At 43.2% G+C, this 19226-nt stretch overlaps 1 protein-coding gene across 1 annotated transcript in view; it reads right to left on the bottom strand.

The window, feature by feature from the left end:
- MED12L (mediator complex subunit 12L) overlaps positions 1 to 19226 on the bottom strand; it is a 329018-nt gene that overhangs the window by 270320 nt on the left and 39472 nt on the right. Inside the window, exon 6 of the mRNA XM_057737852.1 lies at positions 16441 to 16600. Within this exon, the coding sequence (XP_057593835.1) occupies positions 16441 to 16600 (160 nt within the window). The remainder of the gene's footprint in view (positions 1 to 16440; positions 16601 to 19226) is intronic.

Here is a 19226-nt window from a genome sequence, read left to right as displayed (position 1 = left end):
TCGAATATCTGTTTTTGTCCGGATGAGTAATTTTACCATGTTATTTTTAACTGGCTATTTCTCTGGTTTTACTTACTGGCAATGACACTAAATACTGTTACTTGGAGATCAAGGTGACAAGACAAAATAGAAATCATGGGCATTTGGCAGCAAACATTAAAAGCCTACTAAGGGCCAGAAGCTCTCCCAGGGTCTGGCGCTACAAAGGTGAGGAGGAAGCAGGCCCTACCCGAGGTGCTTCATCCTCAAGGTAGAGAGACACACAGGGACACAGATGCTGACAGCACTGTGGTTAACTGCTCTGACAGGCCACGGGACACAGGAGAGGAAGCAAGGGCATGTTTCAGCCAAATCTTAAAGACAGGCACAAAGGAGTTCCACAGGCAGAAACAGCATTGTGTAACATCCCAGGCCATGCAGACAGCCGCAAGGCAGAGGGAGAAAGGGTCACCCGTGAGGCGAGGTAGGTGGCCCAGGCCAGAGGTCCTCAAACCTAATCGCTAGTGCACAAAGAGATCACCAGGGGGCGCTGGTTGGTTAAACATGCAGATTTAGCTTTGACTCCGAGATTTCCACCCTGTAAGTCTGGAGTGGGGTCCAGAAATCTGCATTTATAACCATTAGGCCAGGCAGTGACAAGCTGTGGAGTTTGATCTTCTGCCACAAGTGATTCAAAGCCACTGAAGAGTTTTGAGCAAAGGAATGAGGAGATCAGATATGTAAATTAAGATTCCCTCTCAGAAGCTGCAGGGGAGACAAACGGAAAGGAGGCTGCAAAGTCCAGTGGAGAGGTGACTGAGGAGGGAACGAAAAAGAAAGAGGCAGGCAGAATTGTAACCAACCCAAAGTGGAGAGGAAAAGAGAGAGAGGCAGGCAGCTTCCAGATCTCCCGGCGGGTAGCTGAGCAGATCAGGGTGCTGTAGGCTGAGATGTGGAACAGAGAGGGGCGGGGGTGTAGGGGTAAGGGGGCTAAATTCAATGTACTTGTTTTCATTAACCTGTTGTTTTAGTTAAACTTTATTCTGCGATAACTGCAGATTCACATGCAGTTGTAAGAAATACTAGAGAGAGATCCTGTGTACCATCTACCTACTTCCCCCGGTTAACATCTTGCACAACTAGAGGACAACATCATAACCGGGATACTGACGTGAACACCATCCACCAATCTTATTCAGGTTTCCCGGTTCTGAGTTCAGTTCTGAACACCTGGATTTGTGGTGTCAAAGATGTTCATGGGGAGATACGTCCAGGGGCAGGTGGATACACAGGTCTGACGTTTGGAAGGGTCAGGGTGAAGGCATGGAAGTGGGGACCGTTACCATTTGCGGGTTCGCTGCCTTAAACAATGGGATTATGACAACAGAAGTACCAAGTAGACACAGCCCCAGGTGTAGGAATGTTTACTCTGCAGAGTAAGAATAGGGTTGCGCATTAACTCAGGCCTCTCCCGAGCCCTCAGTGTAGGTTAATGCGCTTGGTGGTGGAGAACACAGGTTCTGGATCAGGTGGCCTGGTTCCGGTCCTAGCTCCAATCACTTAGCAGCTCTGGAGTCCTGGGCAAGTCACTCAGCCTCTGGATGTCGCAGTTACTTGTCTATCAAACAAAGCTGACAAGTGTACTTAGCCTATGTGGTTATTTTGAGAATTAAGTGTGACGTAGGTTGCTTAGAGCGGCGACACATGTCTGAAAGGAAGCAAACTTACATGATTTACAGGGCTGGGCAGCCAGGAGCCCACAGATGGGAAGGAAGCAACCTTGGCTGGAAGTAGGAACTCTTTGGCCAAGACAGGAAGACAGGTGAGGACTGACTGCTGCGGGTAAGTCTGCACAGGTGTCCGTCAGGGTGGAAATGAGCAGGTGGCTGGGGGAGACTGACAGAGTCTGCTCCTCGCTGAAGTTCAAGAAGAAGGCTGGCAGGGCAGGGGAGGGAGCCTGGAGAGAGAGGTGAAGGTCTGACCAGCTGCTGTGAGGAGGGAGGGGCAATACCCACCAAAAGATAAGGGCAATATATAAATGACTGCACAGTTGTGCGACTGATAGTCAATGCTTAAGGATTTCAGGGTAAAAAGGAATGAAGTGGCCAGCCAAGGAAATGGGTGGCAAGGTCTCAGGCAGGGAAAGGAGGAGGGGCTGACAGAGAGGGAGCAAAGGAGACTTGAGTCCCAAGGTGGCAAGGAAACTCCTCACTGCCTTCCTTCCTTCGAGGTGCTGGGCAGCGCCTGATCCCCGAGGACAGCATTTGACGCTTTTCTTGCTTTTCCCCTCTGTCAAGTCTCCGACTCCTGTTCCCAGGCTAATGCAGACAAATGCTAACTGCTGCATTTAGGGATTTCTTTCCAGTTGTCCTTTTTCCCTATCAACTCCATAAATGCATCTGAAGCCAAGGCTCTTGGCAACTGCAGAATCCAATTTCAGCCCCTGGAACAAGAACTTCCCCGGCCCATCAACCACACCACCAGCCTCTCGGCACCAGCACAGCTTTGCGGTTTCCTCCTGACAGAGGGGCACGTACGAAACACCTGGCACAACGGGCCCAACCCCTTCCTGGGGGGTAGGGTGGCTGTTTGAAATTAATGTTATAGTTATCAGAGGGTAAGTCCCTCAAATCTTTCCCAACTTCTGTATATACCTGAGTGAGCGACGGCCTTGGCCTCGCTGAGACATTCCTCTCACGGAATAACAGGGATGCTATTTTTCCAAATATTAAACTGCTGCATTTAATTAACCCCTTAGGACAAGTCCCCACTGCCTTCCACATCCGAGACCAAGCTGAGGATTTCACTGCCCCAGGAGAGCAGAGCTATGGGAAGAAAAGAGACTCAAGGAGGAGACCGCAGCTTTGCCTCCCTGTGAACAGAAGAGCATACCTCCGTGCGCTTCTGAAGCCCCAGGAATAAAGGGGGCCCCTCCCGAGGACTGGGGGGAGGAGAAACGGGGGAGCAGTGCGGGTGAAAGAGCCGCTGCCAGCCCCACTGGAGGCACCGAAGCTGCTGAAATTAGTACATCGGACACTCAGTTACCTCACTCCTCCGCCAGCGTCTGCCACAGGGGAAGCAGTAGAAAGCCCCAGGCACTTGCAAAGACAAATGACATTTTCTATTTTTTTTTTCTTTTTGCATTTTGCATTGGAATTTAATTCCATGACCAGTTGTGCTCCGAGTAAAGTTTCTACAGTAAGAGCAGCACTGTGTTGACCACTTGGGTCCTAGACGTAGTAGTACTGTAAAGTCTGTAATTCTGAAGAGTCTTTCACTAGGACACAAATACAAATACTACAGACATCATATCACCAGATAATTCTGGTGATATGCAAAGTAATTCTAGACCAAAGTAACTCTAGACCAAAAGGCTGTAAAACATAAAAAACACTTACACATTACAAAGACCATGCAGACTCATCCCCTTTATCCTCTCCTCCAGCACTCACCTGTTTTGTTTTGTTTTTTTCTGGAGACCCAAGACTGATGTATGATATATTTATTTCCATCTATTCACTTTAGTTGTGTTACTCTCACAAAGACATTCCAACTGACCGTTTATTAAAGTGTTTTCTATCCTGTCAATATAGTCTACATATTCCTCAACTCCAAAATCATGGTGACTTGAAACGGGCATAAGGGCCACTTTATGGCAGGGATTTAATTTGGAAGATTATACACACTTTGTCTGAAAATGACTCTGAAACTTGGAGTATGTCTTTTTTAATTAAAAAAAAAAACAGCTTTCTATTCATCATGGAATTAACATTCCAGTACAAACTGCGAAAAGAAAAGATCCAGCTTTTATAAGTCATTACAAACTTGGTAGCTTAGAGACCTTTACAAGAACAGCATGCAGCAAGCACCAATTTTCTGAAAGGAACTTAAAAACATGCACTGAAGATATACATAAAAATACATTTCAGAAGATACACAAGAAACATAACAACAACTCCTTCTGAAGTGCATGGCGAGGGGTCTGGGAGACCGCAGGAGGACACAGTGAGGGGGGACTTCACTACATCCTTTTGGGTATTTGTGTTTTTCTACCATGGATATGTTACCCACTTTTTAAAAGTTTTTAAGTCATACAAGCAGCTTTCTTTTCTCAAAATCCTCCTGTTTATACTTTAAGCAATAGATGTGCAAGATGCATGACAAATAAAACTCATGAAACACCTTCATATCTCCCCTCAACATCACTCCCCCATCCCGCACAGTCACCCCTCTGATATGAGCAGCTTAGAAACTCTGTAACACAAATAGGACCCAGAGATGGAAGTCCAGGATGGAATTCTCAGTTCTCTCACTTTCCATGGATCTTCTCACCCTAATTCGTAAAACAGATACACAGCTACCTCAGAGGGATTCTGAGGGTACCTCAGAGGACTGCCCCACATGACAATACATGAAACCAGGCGGCAAACTACAGAAACTTCTAACAAACAGATATTTTTGCTGTACAATATGTTCCAAGTGTACACGTACATGTATGTATTGACAGCCGTAAAGAGCAGAGAATTAAATTTTAATGAAACTGGGATTCTGATCACAGATTTTTATCACAGATTAATTAATTCAATCGGAAGTCAAAGTCAACATTAAAAGTGACTAGAGAACAGAGAAACTGTTGAGTGGCAATGGGTTCTGAACAGGAAATCCGAGACCAGGTTATTCACCCAAACCAACAAGACCAGAAGAAATTACAGTGGTAAAAACCACAGCAAACTCAGTACATGTAACAGAACTATAAATGTAACTTATTTGTTCTCAGTTTGCTAGAGAAGAAGATAATTAGCTAATTTAAGACCAAGAAATACTTTTTAAGATGCAAAAACAAAATCAAGCAAAATTTTCCCAATTTTTACTTAAAGACTAGATTTCTTAAGAGCCCAGCTCATATTTAACTCTCACAGAAAACCTCCCCTAATTTTTCCAGTCTCGCAGTCATTTCCTATATGATTACAGGTAATCAATACTGACTATTGCTCTCCGTTTTAGGTATGCATCTTGTTTCCACAAAAATGCCTTTAAGGCAGCCCCCTTGAAGGCAGATAGCACAGCCTACATTTGGTTAAAATTCTTCACAGCATCTATTCCAATGCAGAGAATCTTAATATACTTTTTTTAACTAAATCATTCTTTATTCAAATGAAATATAATAAGTTCTCTGAATGCATCTAAGAAATTCAAAAAGCAGTCACGAGCAGATTTCATCAAAAATTTAACTGATCATAAATACACACACACACACACACACACACACACCCCCAACTACCACCACACACTAGCATTCTAATATGGAATGGGCTATAACATTTTTACTTTAGAAAAAGCTGAAATATGTTTCTATAGGGCAACAATGTGGAATGCAGAGTTACACTGTAGCATATTAAACTTGATGAGAAATTTTAAAAGTTTATATAAATCAGGAAAGTACAGTGGCAGTTGACAGAGGTTGGGGGTGGGGGGCGTGGGGAAAAAAGGAGTTTATTTAATGAGTATAGAGCTTCAGTTTTGCAAGATAAAAAAATTCTGGAGACCTGTTGCACAACAATGTGCAGACAGTTAACATGACTGTACTGTACACATAAAATGGTTAAGATGATAAATCTGATGTTTTTTACCTCAATTTTTAAGTCTCTGTAAATTTTCATATCCAATTAACTGAACAACTCCACACCTGGAAAAATAATGAGTCTTCCAATTTTTGTTAAGGTTCCAAGCAGCAAGTACCTGGCTGAGTGAAAAGTAAGCTCTTGTAACATTATCCAAGAAGAACCAAAACTGTAATGCATTCCCTGAGCTTCCTTCAAATCTTTTGCATGAAACACATTTTACAGCAAGGTATCTTCCAGGAAAGGTATCAAAATTACAAAAATAGAGAGTAATAATCTGGGACTGAGATTAAGCTTAGCTAACTTTTTATTTATATCAAAGTTACACTTGCACATGTCTTAGAGTACACGACTTATTGTGAAAAACAGCAGCCTACTGTCCATAAACTCCCTCATTTCCCATTTTCCAAAAGCAATTATTTTCAACTCTTTCATCCACTGTGCTTCTTTTGTTGACTGCTTTATCTCTAAATAACATACCTGCAGCTGTACTTCCTGATTTTAACCATTAAAATCTTCCTACTATGGAAGATAATGTAGTATTCACCTCTCTCTCACTTCCCACCAAGATATTATGTACTTAAGTATTTCCTTTCTTCCCAACATATAGCAGATTTTAATTCTGAAGCTAGTATATGTTTGTAGCAGGGTAAAACAAATAAGTAACCATATCCTTGTTACCAGAAACCATTTCATTGTGCATGTAACAGATATGAGATAAACATAAAATCAAAAAAATTAATAAAAATCTCTCATGTTAAATGGAAATGTTAGAGATAAACTGGAAATAGGAATATAAACTCCCATAGGCATGTACAACACGTGTACACACACAGGTACACAGAGATTTATGTGTCCATCCATCCACTGACAGGGCTTAGATGCCATGACATCCTAGTAGCAAGGAGCACCTTCAGCAACCAGATCTTGGTTTCTAAATACCATTCCCCACTAGAAAGAAGTAGGGTTCCATAAAGAAATGCCTGATTGCAGACCTGAGGCAGAAAAAGTACAAGATGAGCCTGGAAGACTTTCTGTGCCAAAAAAGGAGGTGCTCTAAGTCAAATGGTATCATGTCAAAGGATACAAAATAGCTGGAAGCATCTTCCATTGGCCACCTTTGGGACAATGTGAACATTAAAATGAACAACAAGTATAACTGGTTGTAAAACACGGAATGAATAAATATCAGTAAGCCCATAACAAGAACCAAAGATAAATCTTTTTAAATAAGAAAAATATAGAGAAACTCATTTATTAAAAAACTACATGTGCAATTACAGGAATTCTTACTCTGAAAACTGATATTCAAAGGAAAAGAATTTAGCATTTACTCTTCCTTTTTTTTTAGAAATAATTATGATTCATCACAGCTGACGAAGGAAAGCCCTTTTTTTTTACACTTTAAATATAAGCAGTTTATTGTATGTCAATTATATCTCAACTTCTTAAAAAAACAAAAACAAATAAACAAAAATCCAAGGGCTCTTGAAAAGGGAAATTTCAATTCAAGGCTTCCCTCCACTTCTTGCAAACTGGGAAACCTTGAAGAAGTCATTTGACAGACCCAGAGAGCCTTGATCTCAATCTGCAAAGGGAGGAGTGGCAGTAATACCTCATGGGGTTGAGGTGAGCTTCCCGATGAGGCACACACATCTCTGAGCACAATGCCTGGCACACACCAAGCTGTCCAAGCTTCAGTGGTATAATTCCAGCCCTATCCTTCCAAGACTCCTAAAAGTTTAATGAAGGTGGCTCTAATCCCAGACGCTGTGGTATAATTAGCTGGAAGGGGGTTCGCTCAACCTTGGGGCTGGAAGGACTCTTAGCTCCCACATCTTCACTTTCCGTTCTCTGCCCCAAACCTCTCTGAAAACCCTAAAGTTGGCACAAAAACAACAGCAAAGAACGTTTTCCCTAGTTTAAAAAAAAAAAAAAGGAAGAGTGTCCAAGGGTCTCTTGGAGTTTGTAAATGGTTACATTTATTAGTCTGGCCTTTTCCAGACACAAGTGACCAAAAATTTAAAAAAGAAAAAAAAAATTAAATTAAAAAAATTCAACCTGGAGTAAAACAATTAAGGGAATAACTGCAAAGTCCTGGGTTGTACTTACTTAAGGCCTAGCTGGATCCAGGTGCTCACACGTTAACCTAAGTCTGTCTATGACCTCTCTCAGCCCTGCTTCCCTCTGTGATGACTTCATGCTCACGCAGTTTTCTCCACATAGTGTCCTGGGCAGCTCCTAGCTCACACCTACCACGGTAGGGTGAACAACGGCCTCCAAAGATGTTCTCTTCCTAACTCTCCAAAATTTATGAATGTGTAACTTTACGTATTCATAGCAGGAGCTGTTTCCCAGCAGTCCCAGCCAAAGTCTTGGGTTTTCTTCCTTTGGACCCATTTGGGTCACGTGCACCTGCCTGAGCCAATCACAGCAAGACTGGCCAGATCTTACTATATGGAGGCCCTCTAGGAAGGGAGTGGGGACAGCCCTGCCAGAAGGACATGGGTAGGGGCCACTGGGAGGAGGGATTCCCCTCCCCCAGAAAAACAGGGTTGCAATTTCCTCAAGAGGCATCAGGTTCAGGACTGACACAAATTAACAGCTGTCTACTGCACCATCATCAAGGCACAGCAGGTCCGCCACAGAGCAACATGTCTGTCCATCAAAAGGGAGTGGCAGTTACTCAAGTCACTGGGTAATGCCCCTCCACCTCTGCTCTGACCACCCACCACAGGCCTGGCATCTCCCAAGTCTGGGAAAGCCCATCTTTACAGAAGAATGCCAACATCTAGCCATTCCCAATGAAATAATGGATTTGGACTTGGTTTATCAATGGATGCTAAAACTTTTAGGTGAAAGGAATGGAACGGTTTATTGAAGAGTGGCTTTTACCAGATATAGCCAGAATTACCTCACCAATTAAAACCTATTTTTCATGCCTAGGTAAAGCACGAATTTAACTTATGCTTATACAAGCACATGTGTCCAGCCTTCAGGGTTATTTTCATAGTAAACAAGGCAGATATCTCCTTTATCATAAATAAGAAACAAGGAACATGTGACAGTGTGGAGGCAATCTTGACTTGAAACTCAAACCTTGTCCCTGGAATCAAAAAAAGTATGTACCAACTTCAAGGACCTGAACTGAAAGTAAGCTGGTTGGCTTAGATAAGAAACCAGACTGTCAATTATGTGTTTAGTGGGGCTTATTTTTGCAGTCCAAATGGCTCAGTGAATGTGTCACAAATTAATTACCCACTGAGCAAGAAGGGTAGCTGTTTCTTCTATGTATTTTGAGGGCGATAAGGGTGGTGGTTCCAAGAGTATAGGCAACCAAGAAAAGTCTCTCATCCAACCCGAACGCCCAACCCAACAAAACCTCAGGGGTACAGAGGAAACAACTTGGGGTAAACAGAGCAGTTCCCTGGGCAGTTTAACCACGAAGCATTTTAAGCTTCTTCTAATCTGTTTCCCAAAAAAAGGCCGCATGCCCATGATACGTCTTGTCACTTTTTACCATATTGAACACCCAACAATTTCTAGCCAGAATTAGAGCTGCTCATCTTGCACGCAATTTCGTCTGTCTCTCATTTCTCTGGCACCCTGGGCTTTGCTATTCTCTGCCTGCTTCCCATGGCACCCACGAGAACAAGAGTTCTGGCTCCTCTGATGCTGCCCACAGCCCCCAAGTCCTGCAGCCTGTTCCCCGCCAGCACCTTTCTCCCTAGTGATGCTCCTCGCCTCCCGGGTCCCAGACCCACAACATGCACATCCCCCTAGCAACCATCACAGTGGGGAGGAAAGGGCAAACATCTTCTAGTAGATCCACTTCACCTGTGCCAGCAAGGTACTTAACTTCTGAGGCTTGGGTCCCTCATACACAGAATGAAATAATAAAACCTCCACTGCAGGGACTTCCTAGGTGGCGCAGTGGTTAAGAATCCGCCTGCCAATGCAGGGGACATGGTTTCGATCCCTGCTCCGGGAAGATTCCACATGCCGCAGAGCAGCTAAGCCCGTGCACCACAACTATTGAGCCTGCGCACTAGAGCCCGCGAGCCACAACTATTGAGCCCACATGCCACAACTACTGAAGGCTGCGTGCCTAGAGCCTGTGCTCCTCAACAAGAGAAGCCACTGCAATGAGGAGCCCGCACACCACAACCAAGAGCAGCCCCGGCTCACCACAGCTAGACAAAGCCTGTGCGCAGCAATGAAGACCCAATGCAGCCAATAAATAAATAAACAATTTAAAAAAACGAAAAACAAATCATGTGTGTAAAGTTCCCAGCACAATGCATATGATAATTAATAGAGACTGGCTCGTAGTCCTAGTGCAGTTGTAGCATACTATTAACAGTCTATATGTACTGGCCACTTCCTGAGTGGCGGGTACTGTTCTAAATGTTGTAGAGGTATTGACTCATTTCATCCTCAGAAGATACTGTCAGTTATGCCCATCTGACAGACAAGAAGCTGAGGGGGAGTCTTATAACAAGAGTAATAGTATGGAGAAGTCCTTCCATGGCTCCCCATCATCCCACTCCAGCAAACACATTTCCACAGCCTTTCATCACTGCCCCACGGGGAACTGACGCGCCAGACGAAAGTAAACCCTGGCAGTTCCACGTCAAACCTCTTGCTGACCCTATTCCTCTGCAGATACCATTTTTCTGTCAGAAATGCCATTCCCCGCACAACAGCTCCCAACTCTGTCCTCCTAGGAAATGCTGCTTCTTTCAAAACTGCACCCAAATGTCACTTCCTCTGTGACATTCCTGGGCGTCCCGAGTCCCCTGGAACCCCCTCGAGTTTTACTCGCGTACCGGTTTGCTCTTCCTTCCTCCCCTAACATCCGGGTTGTTCGGCTGTGCCCCAGCCCCCCACGTGTGAACACCGAGGGGGCAGTGAGCACCTTCTCCCCTTCTGTCCCCACCGCCCAGCACAGCGCCCAGCGCAGACCCCACAGCCTAGTCGGGACACACGTGCGGAGGGGCCCCGTCCTCCACCTACACATCTGTGTCCTCATCTGTGAACTGGGGATAAAGTACCTCTCTCCCAGGGTTCCTGAGTAATAGATCAGAGAACGGACGGACCAGACACAGAGCCAAGCCAGCATTCGCTAAGAAACGGGGAAGGCGGCACCACCTCCACAGCACATCACAGCCATCCTGGTAGCCCTGGGGAGGACCAACTGTTTTCACACAAGCCCACAGGAGACCCCGTCGTAGGGCCCAACAGCAAAAGGAGGAGGTATCCCCAAGGCTGGGAAGCTTATTTTCATAGCACACGTCAGGAGCTGATTCAGCCTAGGACTGTCAGGGGTGCCAAAATCCCACTTACCGCAGTGAGGGTGATTCCATCATCGCTCAAGAGATACTCACTGTTACAGTGATAGCAATGATGGTGGTCGATGCTATTATGTGGTTGACTCACATAACTCATTCATGATAAGATGCCTCCTTATTGTACGGGGAAATTCTTACACATAAATATACGAGGTTCTGTGTTATGCACTATGAAGTCCCATTTCCAAACCTGTTCAAAGATTTTAATTATATAACTCTCTGTAAGTTTGACTTTTTTATTTTTAAGTGTTACCTGGCCCATTTTATTTATTTTTTTATTTTTTTATTTTTTTTTTCCCGGTCGTGCCACATGGCTCTCGGGATCTTAGTTCCCTGACCAGGGAGAACCCAGGCCCCTGGCAGTGAAAGCAGTGAGTCCTAACCACTAGACCGCCAGGGAACTCCCTTAGCTAGCCCATTTTAAATGCTTTTCTCTGGTGAGCTCAAAACATTTAAGACAGTTAAATTTATTCTTGTTTTAAAAACAAAACTTCATTCAATTCTAAAAAATATCAGAAACCAAATACATATCATGTCTGGTGGTCTTTCTCTCGAGTCTCTAACACCCATCTGCTGCACAGCATTTCTAAACATCATGTCCACCTGTAGCCTCTTATTTTTTCCAAGTTTCATCAAGAGGGAGAATTACAGTCTCTTCTTCCAAGCTTCCCTGTTTCACCTCTGCTTAAAAATCTCTGCCCTGATGTTAGGATTTGTCCAAGTGAAACATTTCTTTGCCCCTCTTTGAAACTACACGTGCAACCTCACCTAGAAACCCAAGGTCCCTCTCGCCCCTCTCACTTCCGGGTACACACTGCACCGGGTATGTCTTTGCCTGCTGCAAGCTCCCCAGGGCAACAACTCATTTAATCTACACTTTAGATCTGTAACTCTGCATAATGACAGTGAGGGTTTCTGCGTCACTACATTTGAAGAATTTACACAACAGGACTGCTCCCTCGTTGCTGTTAGCCCACTTAACTTCAGGAAAAACTCTCTTCAATAAAATCCAACAGCAGTGCTTTATAGCTCTGTTCCAACGCTGAATGTGGGAACTGAAAATAAAACATATGTTTCTATTACAACAGAATAAAGGCCATTTCTACTGAAAACGCTTTACAGATCCTAAGAACAATCATCAAGACAATGGAAGCCATAAAACCAACGCCAGAAAAGGGTGACACTCGATAGTCAATCTTGCCCCAAATGTGCTGAACGGTTCTTTTCACCGTCAAAGCCAGAATGCAGAAACTATTCCTGCAAGTTAATCTTCCGAAGTGTATGCAATTTAATCCAATTCAACACATATATATGTGTGTACTTGCTTGGCTGTAGAGCTTGCCTGGAGTGTGAAACTTGCTACATTATGGCAATGTCTACACAGCCAACTGCTTCCAAATGCACTGTGTAATTTGCTTAAAGAAGCTAAAGAAGGTGCTGAAGACAAAGTAGAAAGTGAGAGGTACCAGGTGTAACAGACTGATAATAAACCGAGATCAGATATTTGAAACTGTGTGCTCTTTTCATATAGTATAAATAGTACACTACATTAGCCTTTTTAAAACACTTGTAAGAATATAGAAAGAGCAACTGGATATTTACCTAGTTAAATTACTTATTAATCAAAGGATAAAATAGTAACTTTGCAGTGGAGAAATCTGGTAGACACCACCTTACCCAAAAGCTCAAAGCTATCACCACCGGTACGGCGACGATGTGATGGGAGGTACAGACGCTCACAGCATCACTTCCTTGATACTCCCACCAAAAGTGCATAACATGAATCTGATGATGAGTAACTGGACAAATACAAATCAAGGGACATTCTGCAAAATTACTGGCCTCCCCCCTCAAAAACGTCAAGGTCGAGAAAAAGAAAGGCTGAAGACCATGACAATCAAAGTCCACATGGACTGTGGACTGGATCAAGGTTGAAAAGACCCACGTCTGGAGAGACTAAGGACTTTGCTTTCAGTTACCCAGCCACGTAGCACCAGAGCCAAGACGAGCACAGCCCAAAGCTCTTTCCAAGATGCTAGACCTAAGAGGCTAGGGGTGAACTCCTAAAATTCACGCATTTTTTAAATGTTTTTAGCCTTAAGCACTTTTTAGGTCAAAGCTTTTATACTCTACCCTGAGAAAAGGAGAGCAGGCAACTGGCCTTCATGGATTTAACAGTCACACTTTTTAATACACAAGAATAATCATAAAGACCATGGAATACTCTGTAAATAAACTGAGTCGAAAAATGGAATCGTGTGTTAGGTGGCTTATGAAAGAAGAGAAAACACAGCTAGTGAGTGAAGCTAGTCAACCATCTGTTGTGGGTGTGCAAATGACAGAAACTTTAGCTTGGGGGTGGTTAGAAAATAACCCCCTCCCCAAACTAACTGGTCTTACTAGTAAGGTAATTAATAGTAAAAGTAATTAATTCAATCAGAAGTCCATGATGTTCTGAGCTAGACACTGGAGCTAGGCTTCCCTCCATTTGGTAGAGGAAGTCATACAGCCCTGGTGATGCATTCATATCTAGGATGCCAAAAACTCTAACCACACGTTCCTCACAAATGATAAGGGTCTATCAGACTTTCATTCATCCTAAAATTGTTTTACATTTCATTTGGCAGAATCATTCCCGCACCTTTTTTTTTTTTGCCTTTTTATGACAGTTCAAATAAGATTAAACGGAACAGCAAGGAAAACATGAACAGGAACAAGTCACCATAAAATACAAAGAGCATCTAAGGAATGAAGAGTAGTCTCTCCACTACAGCTAGCAATGCTGACGGTTTCAAGGATTACAAATCGGGGCAAATTAGAAAATGGGAGAAAAAAAAAAAGCATGCATGCGCACCCACAAACACACACACAAACGCTTCAAGCCTGATTATTCACTTATTTATCGTAAAAACTACTGACCATCTTTTGTACGCGAGGTACTGTCCGAGGAGATCCAGCACGGAACAAATCTGACAAAATATCTCATGAAGAAAACACTACAGTTCAGAGTCAGTAGGAACGGGTGATCAATAAATTAAAATACAACAAGAGATAGCATTAAGAGCTATGAAGAAGAATGAGGTAGGACAAGAAGACAGAGGGACAGGCATTTCTTAGGAAGCACCCTCTGAGCTAGGCCAGCAGTGGAGGAGGGGGCAGGCCAGGGGGACACCTGAGGGCAGGAGGGAGAGTGGCACCCACGGGTCAGTGCCTGAGGTCATGACATGCACTTGTGCTCCTGATGCTGGCTGAGGCCCACATCTGCAAGAGACAGGCGGCCACGAGAGGATGCTGAGCATAGGCCTGGGCCATGGTTTATTATGTCCTAGCAGGATCACCCTGGCTACAAAGTAGAAAGTTGTCATTAGAGGAGCAAGAACAAAAACAAGATCACTAGAGGCCCTGCAATAAAAAGCACAGGCAAAGGTGGTGGTAGTGGTGCTTTGGGCCAAGATAGCAGCAGTGGAAGGAGGAATACGTTGTTCAATTCTGATTATATTTTGAAAGCAAAGTAAACAGGATTGCTGAGGGAGTGAATGCAGAGTTTTGAGAGAAAGATAACAGCCCTGAATGACAATATGTTTTTTACCCTTCTTCACCTGGTGACTACATATAACACTTACTAAGGAGAAGTCTGAGGAAGGAACAAGTTTAGGGATGGTGAGAAATCAACTTTGAGTTGATACACACTAGGTTTCAGATGCCTATTTGTCATTAAAGTAGAGGTGTAAGTAAGCAACTAGATAACCAGGTTATGGGAAGAATTACTAGTAAATGTAATAAATACACGTATAGACAGAGATGCAGGGAGAGAGAGAAGAATTTCCATACATGTTTGTATATGAATGAAGGAAAGTTCAAGAATGAAAACATGGAGAAGGGAGAAAAGAACCTTATACACTGTATTGAATCTACCTGAAAATACTGTAATGAGGACACACTACTGTAGTAATAAAAAAGAGACATTTCTTTTGTTTCCCCCAAAAAAATAAGAAGCTAATGAAAAAAAATAGACATATAGAGTTAACAAAAAACTACTGTGAAAACATGCTCAGAAATAACTATTGTTAACTTTGTGGACCATTTTCTCCCTTTTTTTCCCTTGACATTTACATATATACACTACAGAGTTTTGTTAAGTATAGTTCACTTTTGCTTGTTTTTTTTGACACACATGAGATAATACTGAACTCAAAGGTAGCAGCCATGGAATTAGGCCATTTTCTTTGTTTTGAATTTAAGTTTTCCTGCTTTTAGAGGGCCTCCACTCTCCAGCTCATCAAGGGCCCTTTACCATTCCCCAACACGTCACCCCTCACTCACTCATCTAGGACGCCTCCTAGTATCAGGAGACATTTGTACTTTCTGTCCTGCTCCTCAGAGCTTTGCAGTTGGCAATCGGCACTATAAAACCATAAGTACGTTTCCATTTCATGAAGAATTATTTGTAAACCTAATCTTTAAATGGAATCTTCATATATAATCTGTGCACATTTCTAATGTAGCATCAAACCTTTTATAAAGCATGTTTTAGCACCACCTCAAGGAGTCACTGTCTAGTCACCAAAAGAATGGAAACTCTGACTGAGAATAGTTTCCCTTCAGTTCATTCAACAAATATCTACCAGTGCGTGTGTGTGTGTGTGTGTGTGTGTGTGTGTGTGTGTGTGTGTTTATGCGTGTGGGGGGGGGAGGGGGGTGACAGACACAAAATCTTAAAAGATAATTTCAGACAGAGAAACGTGCCATGAATAAAATAACAATGCATGAGAACATAACTGGGAGGAAGGTGAGAATGAGAGAGAATGCTATTTAGCTGGGTGGCCAGGGAAAACCTCCTGGAGAAATGACAGTTGAGCCAAAGCCTCAGTGAAGAGAAGAAGGCTGCAAATAGCCTGGAGAAGAGCAACCCACGTACAGGGAAGAGGAAAGGCAGAGGCCTCGAGAGGGGCAGCAGCGCGGCGTGCTGGAGGGGCAGAAGGAGTGCCGTGTGCTGGGAACATTGCAGGAAGAGGGGGCAGATCACGGACAGCACCGCGGGCAAGAACCTGGATCTCTAACGGTAATGAGAAACTACTGTAAAGTTATAAACAGGGACACGATATGATATGATTTTGGCCGAGCAATAAGTGTGGCAGTTGTGGAGAACCTAGGATGTAAGGAGCAAAAATAAAGGCAGAGAGACCAGTTAGGAGGCTACCACTGTCTGCAGCCAAGAGATGCGGGTGGCTTGAAGCAGCATTTCAGTAACTGTGGTGGTGAAGTGTTCAGACACAGGACACATTTTGGAGGGAAGAGTGACAGGACTTGCTGATGCGATCAGGAATCTGCGCCTGGGTGAACAGAACCAGCCCTCCATCCACACCTCGTGCGGCTTTTAGCCTCACTAATGGACCTTCTCAGTACTCACCTCACTGGGACGGGTACAGAAGGTGCAGGCAACAATTACTTACAGGATAATGTAAAATGTACCATAATGTCTCACTTACCCAAATTGGGATCAGTAGCCTGACGTTTCTTAATTTTCGCTTCAGAAATAGCAGAATAATAGGCACAAGTCATCTTGATCAGCCACGTTGCTCGAACCATTGGCACTGAATACTTAGCTAAATATGCAAAAACATCTTCTTTTTTACTAAGGATGGGAACCTAAAGAGAAATGACATGTTTATAATAATCACATATTATGTCCATCACTAGGCCAACCTAAAGAAAGGGGAAGCAAAAGAAAGAGACTAAGTTCCTGCTGGCTATGAAAGACTATATATCCTTGATTAGTTTTTCAAACAGCACAAGCCATTAAAAAAATTTTTTTAAGCAAATTTTAAGAAAAAAGAATCAAAATTATGTTTAGCACACTGGCAACAGTTTTATCAGTTGTGCTTTCTTATTTATAAAAACAAATTATTTTCAAATTCTCAGATGCTGCAAGCATCAACAAAATAGGGAAAATAATTTCATGACAGTCCTCCAAGGAGTTTATCTCAAAATTGGAAGGGACAGATCAAGTGAAAAGCTATCCCCACTCTACATTTCATCAAAGGACTTTATTTATTTATTTATTTATTTATTTATTTATTCATTCATTTATTTACTGGCTGTGTTGGGTCTTTGTTGCTGCATGTGGGCTTTCTCTAGTTGTAGCGAAAGAGGGCTACTCTTCATTGCGGTGCACAGGCTTCTCATTGCGGTGGCTTCTCTTATTGTGGTGCATGGGCTCTAGGCACGTGGGCTTCAGTAGTTGTGGCACATGGGCTCAATAGTTGTGGCCCGTGGGCTCTAGAACGCAGGCTCAGTAGTTGCGGCATACGGGCTTAGTAGCTCCGCAGCATGTGGGATCTTCCCAGACCAGGGATCAAATCCGTGTCCCCTGCATTGGCAGGCGGATTATTAACCACTGTGCCACCAGGGAAGTCCCTCGAAGAACATTTTTGTATGAAGCTTTCTGACTATAACATTTCATAAGAGTAACAATTTGCAGAAAGCTTCTAAAAGTGACTTTAGACCAAAATTTTAAATAGAGGCTAAAATGATGGATCAGTGAATCTGCCTAATAAACACTGAGCTAGAAATAGCTGGGTAATTAATTCACTGGCTGAAAGTAGGCACTTGAGGCAGCTGACTATTTCTTCCAGACCACAAAGGTACTATTTAGCAAATTAGTCTCCCAGTGTTCTGCTGAAGGGCTCGAAAGAGTTAATCCAGTCTCCTAGAATTCCTCATAAATATCCCAGGAATAGCCCATTCATGAATCCATAAGCTAACCAAGTTATGAATACAAGGGAACATCGTGAACAAAGAGCATGGTGGCTGCAATGCAGCAGGATGGGGAAAGTGAGAAGGAGAAGCAGGAGCTTCCCTCCCCGAACATACACACACAACAGCGAGGAGCACCCCTGTGCTCCATTCCTGGCCCCAGCCTGTGTGGTTAAACCCATCACTTGCAGCCTCTTCCTGTATGAATGGAATAATACCAACTCTGTCCACCTCACAGCCGCGGGGCGGGGGGGATAAAGCTAAAGAATTACATGTATCAAAATTATAACAACTTTCATGTTGTTGCCACTTCCAAGGATGTCTCCATGCCTGCAAAAGTGTTCTCAACCCACCCACCTGACCCTCTCCTAAGAGGATCCTGGAAACCCACAACCATGGACATCGCTAGCCCTGGTCTCTATGCGCCAAAGTCTTGCTTGATTTTGTGTTGAAAATCAAAGCTTCAAACCAGCTAACTGATTCATATAGCATGGCATTTTTCTCTTAGTTCGCCAATGGTTTAGCCAGAGGATTTTTTGCATTATACGTATGTTACAAATCTGACTATGCACAATCTTGGTACAGAATGTGATCCCAGAATTTAAAAGTAAGTGTTTTTTGTCACATACATCTTTAAGACAAGCTAGTTCACCTGGTTCTTCCCAGAGAAACATCGAGCTGCTCCAATGACAGAGAAAAGCTGCCTAGGTGGACACTGAGATGCAGTGTGTCCGTATACTGTTGTTTATGGGCAATTTAATAAACTTTTGATCGTGTACAATTCCTGCTTTGCTTGCTGTTTTAGAGCATAACCCCCATGACAGAGACTACACCACATACCACATAATTATATAAAAGGGAGGTGAAAGTGACACAGGCTCAATCTATAAAACTTCCTCTCTGTGGATCACAGGGATACATTTTAACTAGAAACCTTCCTGAAAATTTACCTTACAAGGCACATCTTTCATGGAGCACAAGCCTCTGGGTTTACTATCGTTTAGGCCAGGGACAAGAAAAGCTCAGTCTTAGATAGTCAGTTTAAGACCAGAGCTGCTGTTTTTCATTAGAACATACAGTACGGTATCGGGGAGCTAAATTTTAACTGTCAAGGTCATGTTCCCTCTCAGTCAGACGTACCAAAAGACGATATGTAAGATCCAGGCCTACAATACAGGCAAATACAGAAAGTAAAGTTAGTGTCTCCAAAGAAACATTACTAACAGCATCTTTATAGAAGCCCAGAGGATTTCTTTTTGAACAGCAATTGACAAGAAGGTGGGGGGGGGGGAGGTATTTTCAACATGTGAAATGTTTACATGAAACAGTAAACAAAGCTGAGTCTTACATGAACAGCGCAAGGCAAACCTCTAGCTCAATGCCCCTGTTGGTAGAACCCTAAGAGAAATGGTTGGCTCAAATCAAGGTCTTTAGAATTCAGAAGAACATATGTGAAGAAAGTTATTTAAGTAAAGAAGAAGACACATTTTGATGGTTTTGTCAAATTTACAGTTTGGGC

Source organism: Hippopotamus amphibius, chromosome 6 (assembly GCF_030028045.1).
Source record: "Hippopotamus amphibius kiboko isolate mHipAmp2 chromosome 6, mHipAmp2.hap2, whole genome shotgun sequence".
In the NCBI taxonomy this organism is placed as follows: domain Eukaryota; kingdom Metazoa; phylum Chordata; class Mammalia; order Artiodactyla; family Hippopotamidae; genus Hippopotamus; species Hippopotamus amphibius.
The sequence above is the reverse complement of the archived record's forward strand: the minus strand, read 5'-3'. Positions and strand labels throughout refer to the sequence as shown.